The 7,025-nt window shown below is 27.6% G+C and overlaps 1 protein-coding gene across 1 annotated transcript; it reads left to right on the top strand.

The window, feature by feature from the left end:
* The first annotated feature begins 1,766 nt into the window (after window positions 1–1,766).
* Window positions 1,767–6,453, top strand: LOC145842024 (pancreatic lipase-related protein 2-like). The gene is made up of 10 exons (XM_082949375.1): window positions 1,767–1,788; window positions 2,087–2,349; window positions 2,487–2,675; window positions 3,103–3,346; window positions 3,625–3,711; window positions 3,877–3,977; window positions 4,361–4,416; window positions 4,802–5,029; window positions 5,390–5,617; window positions 6,336–6,453. The coding sequence occupies exons 1-10, from the start codon at window positions 1,767–1,769 to the stop codon at window positions 6,451–6,453; spliced, it is 1,536 nt and encodes a 511-aa protein (XP_082805501.1).
* The last annotated feature ends 572 nt before the right edge of the window (window positions 6,454–7,025 follow it).

The raw sequence follows: 7,025 nt of genomic DNA, 5'->3' as shown, positions 1-7,025 counted from the left end.
ATTGAAAATAAATCAATCTTAGTTTTGTATTTAAGACTATTTTTGGTTGTAAAACTTCCATTATAAACGACAAAAAATTGACTAAGTAATCTATTTAAGTTTACTACAACTTTATTTACGTTAAACAACATAAAATACTTTTAGGTTTTTTGTTTTTTAATTAATTACAGTCGTTAAATTTAGTAATGAAAGTGCAAAATGTTTGTATTACTTATACAACTTTAAGTTAAGTTAAATTATCTTTATTTTGTATTGCTTACAAAAATTGATATAATTTATTCTAAAAACGGTAAAAAAAACTATAAGTTACGTTTTAATTTTTACAACTTTTTTTTTTGCTTATTAAAAAAAGTAATCTTAGTTTCGTATGCAAAAATATTTTAGTTTTATAGTTTACTTAAGCACATCTTACGATATCGTATGTTTTTAATAACTTTTAATTAGATAGTACTATTGTTGCTTTAAAGTACCAATAAAAACAATTTAAACAGATCAAAATGTATAGTGAATAACATATTGTACTAATTTTCAAACATTTATTCCTAACAATAGTTTAATTTTATATTTACACAGTTGTTGAACTTACTACTCAAAAAAGCATTAACTATAACAACTAAAACCAGTTATTAAAACTAGTATTAATGAGTAAGTAAAAATAAGATCTAGTTAGTTTAGTTAATCCAAGTTAGAAAACAATGCTAATTTTTTCTATACAAAATAAAATCTGCTTAAACTGGTTATATAAGCAAAATAAAAAGTAAATCCTATTAAAATAAAAGAAAAGCTTTCAATAACCTTATGGTTTTCAAATGATTCAAATCAGTTATTAGTTTTGTAAAAAGAATATTAAAACTAATCTTAGAGTATTTACTTTTGTAAACAAAATTATGTTGTAATTTTAGTCTGTTTGTATAAATAGAAGCACTTCATGTTGCATTAATCAAAAAGAAATAAATTGAAAGTGTAAGTGTTTACTAATTTCAAAACAACTTTGAATATTTAGTATTAGTTGCGATTGTATACTTGATTTTTAGCAACCTTTATTAAAAATTAATCTATGTTATAGTTATTTAAAGCAGCCATAAAGCGTTAAGTTTTAATTACAAGTTAAGAATTTAAAAAACTCTAATCAGTTTATAATAAGGATGTACATAGTTTATTTATTTTTGATCAATAAAACAATTAGTTCTTTTAAAAAAAGTTCGAGCGCTGTTTAAAACATAAAATTTGAGAATTTCACAGAATAAACAGACTGTTTTTAGAGTTTATAGTCGTTTTTTCTTACTCAAGTTTTGTATATTTGAGCAAAAATGAAATCAATATACATGCTTTAGAAAATAACTGTATGTGTAGATAAACATTTGTTTTAAACCATAAAATTACTTTAATTATATTTAAACTAACTAAGTGTAACAGCTTACAAAACAATTGCACAAAAATATTTGAATGTAGCTAATCTATTTCAGGAAACATACTTTTTTTAATAAAGTTTGTTTTTATGAGTAAGTGTTAAATTTAAAATTAAAGCTTACATAATAAATAAATTTTTATTTTTTTTTTTTTAGAACTTAATCTAAAAATAAAATATGTACATAAGTTAAAGTAAAAGAACTAAAATATTAATCTTTTTACAGATAAATAAAATGAAACAAAGTAAAACCAGTATACCTACAAAGTCTAAGGAGTCTAAATGCAACAAAAGCTTTGGTTCGCTTTTTAAAAATAATAAAAACTGGTCACTGCTTTTTAACTGCATTTTGTATTTTATGTCTTTGCAAACTGTAAGAGGTTAGTGTCCGTTTGTTGTGTTTTTATTCTAATTTTGATAAACTTTATTAAATTTAATTTTACACCACAAGTTAGTAACAAAGAAAATACTAAATGAGAATTGAGTTTTTCACATAACATTGCGCTAGTTATTGAACAAAAGCTATGAATATATGTCTTCTAAATTATCTAATTTAAAAAATGTCTACAGATTTAAAACTTAGTTTTTTATAATCACTCTTTAACTGGCTAAAACTTAAAAAATCAATAAATCTAAATTAAAAATGATGTTCATAAACTTATTTGTATTTTTTTTAAGCTGACCAACAAGAAAATTCATCAAAGAAGCCTGAAAAAGAGTTGAAAAAAACTTCCGTATGTTACGACAACCTCGGTTGCTACAACTTTACTTCAGGCCCTCATGTAGGCCTGCGCATACCAGAAAGTCCACAAACATTGCAAACCAGGTTTTTGTTGAAAACAAGGAACAGCACATTGCAGGATGTTACTGATGCGGATAAATTGAGAAAATCATCATTTAACGCTTCGAACCCTACTAAATTCGTTATCCACGGCTTCCAAGTGAGAAACATTATTTTTATTTTAACTAACCTACCTCAACAAATTTTACTGTTTTTTTATTGAGTCACAAAACCTACTTAAATATTTACAAATATCAGGTAACCTAGTTGAACGACAATCCACTCGTTTTTTTTCAGCCCACGTCACGAAAACTACCCGAGTGGACGACAAGAATGGCCGACGCCATCCTTTCCGTGGACGACGCGAACGTGTTTGTCGTCAACTGGACCGTCGGGGCCAACCACCCAATAAACGAGTACGACCAGGCGCTGACGAACACCCTGGTGGTTGGCCACCAGGTGTTCAACTTGCTGAAGAATCTAAAAGTTTGTAAAATTTAAAAGAGCATGTCTGCTCGCTGAGTATAAGTAAAAGTCAGATTTTAGACTAAAAAGGTTCTTGTTTTAATATTATAAACAAAATCAAACGTTGGTAATTTTTTCATCAACCTAAGTTAATTGAGAACGTTTAATTCATTATTTTTTGAAAACAATCATAGTTAGTTATTACAATTTATCATAGTTAAGTATTAACACTCTAATAACACAGAAAACTTACAAACATTTGGAAATATTTGTAAACAACTAAAAACAACTCTAATTTGTTATTTGTATTTCTCATAGTTTAGTTATTAACACTCTAATCAAACAGGAAACTTACAAACATCTGGAAAAATTTGTAAGCAACTAAAAACAACTCTAATTTGTTATTATTATTTCTCGTAGTTTAGTTTCCAACACTCTAATTAAACAGGAAACTTACAAAATCAACGAGAAGGACGTTTACCTCATAGGCTTCAGCTTGGGTGCTCATCTTGCCGGGCACACGGGAAAGTTGATGAACAAGAAAGGAATGAAAATTGCACGCATCAGTGGCATCGACCCTGCGAGTCTGCTGTACAACGAATCGTACCCGGATGCGATGCTCCACAAGTCTGACGCCGATTTTGTTGACGTCATCCATTCGAACATGGTACAGGGAGGCAACAGTTTAACACGTGAGTTGTGTTTTCTAGTGTTAGCTTTTATACTAGTTACGTCATGTTTGCTGAATGTAATCTTTAAGTTATCTAATAACCTTTAAAGACATGTACGTTCTTATTAAGTCTTTATAGTATAAATTTTAGTGTGCAAATTTTGACAGACATGTACGTACAGAAGATTTGGATATTAACAACAATAATAAAACCTTTTAAAATATTCAGACTTTAGTTTTTTTGCACCTATAGAAGGTATAAATAGTAAGATTAATAATAAAATTATTTAAATTGTTCAGATTATGGACACCACGCGCACATTGGACACATTGACTTTTGGCCAGACGGTGGGGATAGCCACCCGCAATGCAGCGGCAGTTCTTCTAGTTTGTTCAACTTTCATCTACAGTAAAAAAAAAATATATAAGTAACTACAAAAACTTTATTTGTTTATTTTTCAAAAATTTTAATACATACAACACCTTGTGGAAAACTCTAACAAAATAAAGCAAACGTTTTTCCAAGTACTTATTTTATTATAATTTTTTCAGTTGCTTGCGATCATTCTGCGGGGCATGAGTTCTACACCGAATCAATCAAACACAAATCGAGATACTTGGCCTACAGGTGCAAAAATTTTGAAGCCTACAAGGTAAGTTTGTTATTGTTGCTTGATTAATTTTTTTATAGTAAAAGCACAATTTCCATCTAGTAGTTTTTTATTGACCGTAAAGTCTTGTAAGAAATACTTGAACAAAAGAGAATCAGTACTCGAACTAGTATTTAATTTTTGTTTTGTATTTTTTCGAGACAATTAATATTGTAAAATTAAAATACAAAATCTATTAAACAAATAAAAGCAAAATTAAGTTGCATTACGGCTTCCACAATACAAAAAAAGATTTTTTGGACAGAAATTTGCTTCAACAAAATAATACTAATTAATCAAAAAATATACACAACAAATATGTACATAAATTGTACTGATTGGTGGTACAGTTCAACAACATTTTAATTTTTTTTAAATAATTACAGAGAGGAAGCTGCTTTAACTGTAGAGCGAGAGCAAACGAAATACTTAAAAACAACAGGTAATATTAAGTATTAATATAAAACAAGTAAATAATAAGTTAAAGCAAAAAACAAGATATCAACAATTTATAATCATTTTAAATGATGTCTTTATTAACTATTTGTATGTACAAATTTGTTTATGTTTTTAAAACATAAAGTTTTAACTGAAACAATTGTTTCTGTGTTTTCTCAATTACAACATATCGTTGGTCAGTTAATTAAAATGATATAATAAAAAACATATGTTAAAATGCAATTAAAAGAAGCAAAAAACTGTAAACATTATTACGTCACTGAATAAATCATTTATAGAAATAAGACACGCTAAATTTGCATATAGGTTCAATTGCCAAATAACAAACATATGTACATAAATTTATTAATATATTTATACTTCAACAGGTGCCGCTATCTTGGCTACTACGCCACCCCACTTTCGGGAAAACCCCGAATACGCGACTTTTACCTGCACACGACGGAAGAATCCCCGTTTGTGGGAAACACGTACAGGGTGCAGATTAGCTTGAGGGACAACTTGCAGGATCCCAGGACCAAGCAGAATATCAGGAGCCAGTTCATGATGTCTTTCCGGGGTGCGAATGGATCTTCTCAAACTAAAAATCTCGAATTGTGAGCTTTATTAATTAATATCATTGAAAAAGAAGTGGTATATTAGGAAAATCCTGCCTGGTTTAGATTATTAAGACATAGTTTTTAGCTTTCTAGTTTTAAAATTAAGTACTTGAATTTATAAAAAGGATAACTTCAATCAAAGCGTTTTAAATTTATATGTTATACCAAGACTATAGTGTTGTACAAGAACCCTTTGAAGACGCTTTATGAGAAACTATAAATGCATTTAATCTTTTAGAAAATAAGATAATTCTAGCTAACTTTAAAAAAATGTTTAAAAAAAAACTTAACATGATATTGTACCTATGCATTACTGGAGACGTTTATTAATTATTCTAAAAAGATCACCTTCAACAGCACTCAACCCGAACAACCGGAGGAAAGGTACTGCGAAGAGTGCACGAACCACCACTCGACCGAGGTGTTCGTGGTCACCGTACCCGAAGAAGTCGGTGAACTGCAGCAGGTGTCTTTCGAGTGGAAGAACTTGTACAACGACTCCACCTTGTGGTGGTATTACGCGAAGATGCACGTCAGCTTGAGGATAAAAAGAATCAAGGTTTTTGACGCAACTTCGCAAAGAAGGTTGGTTGCTTTTTATTTCTAAAATTTTGTTACGTAATTTTTTATATTTTACAAAGGTATATTTTTTCGTTTTATTATTTTGTTGAAAAATTAAAAAGTATTAATTGTAAATGTAAAATATTTTTATTTAAAAAAAAAACTATTTTGCTAATTTTCTTAAAATTTTACGATCATTTTCAAGTCATATGTCCTCTAGTTGTTTTTTATTTTAAATTTTTTCAATTTAGAATATAAATTTTTAACCCTATATTTTCCACTAAAAAAGTAAATGTAATATAGAAATAATATTTATTACTAGCGCTAAATCACTTAAAAACTTTTAAATTTACAAATATACTTAAACAAGCATAGTTACCAGAGTATAAAAAAAAGTTCAACCAATTTTTTAATTTACATTTTAAGTAAGCTCTAGGTTGAAAAAATTGCAGCAAAGCTAAAATCCAATTTTATGTTTAATGTTAATAACTTGTTTTCAATTTAAACACTCGCAAAAACTTAGACAAATTTAAAAGCTGCCACTGTAAATTACCTACTAAAACTAAACAATATACATGCAGGTATATATTTATATGAATAAATTACAATATATTAAACTTACAGATATACATTAATTTAGGTGTCATTCATAGAAATAAATTACTATATATTAAACTTACATATATACATTTGATCTAGGTGTACATTCATAGAAATAAATGATTATATTTTTATCTTGCAGATACGCGTTTGGTCCTGATAAAGACACGAAAAGATCCAAAAGAGCAGAATTGGATGTGAAGCCCGGCACTAAGTACACGTTTAATAGAATTATAAAACACAAAAAGAAAACTGAATAATCGTTATTACTTTTCATTTTTAACGTTTGTAATACTATAAAAAAACTTGTTAATAAAAATTTTATTTTGTGGTTTTTTTTTTTTGGTTGTACATGAAAGTCTTTATTAATGTTGTTAAGCTTTTTTAATTTTGGTTAATCTTTTTTGCCTTACCATTTCACAACTATTTAATTTAAAAAAGAATATTTAGTTGATGAAACATAATATCATATTACTATGACTCCATAGAAAAATATATTTTACTGATGTGTACAAGCTTTAGCCTTGCAGCTTAAATTTAATAAGAAAAACACAAGACTTAACCATAATAAAGTTTTAAAAATGCTTCAAAACCAATAAAATTAGTTTAAGTATTAAAGAAGTAGCAGTTAATTTTTTTACAATTTCTATTGACTTAAAATCGTTTAATGTAAATTTTTATAGATTAATTAGTTTCTGTCGAGATTTTCGCATTTCTTCTACACATCCTAATGTAAAAAACAAATAAGCAAACTTTACAAGTTTGTTTTTGCTTACGTCATGTTATTTTGTTCGTTTTATTGTTTAAATAAAAAATTGCTTGTACTTATAAA

Source organism: Thalia democratica, chromosome 1, assembly GCF_965202585.1.
Source record: "Thalia democratica chromosome 1, ktThaDemo2.hap1.1, whole genome shotgun sequence".
Lineage (NCBI taxonomy): Eukaryota > Metazoa > Chordata > Thaliacea > Salpida > Salpidae > Thalia > Thalia democratica.
This window is presented reverse-complemented; position numbering and strand designations above follow the sequence as displayed.

Bases quoted from the DNA above. Each gene is read 5' to 3' on its own strand.
- LOC145842024 (XM_082949375.1), top strand. From the start codon at position 1,767: ATGTCTTTGCAAACTGTAAGAG. The intron at 3,978-4,360 runs GTAAGTTTGTTA...AAATAATTACAG, and splicing joins AAAATTTTGAAGCCTACAAG to AGAGGAAGCTGCTTTAACTG. The intron at 5,618-6,335 runs GTTGGTTGCTTT...TTTATCTTGCAG, and splicing joins GACGCAACTTCGCAAAGAAG to ATACGCGTTTGGTCCTGATA.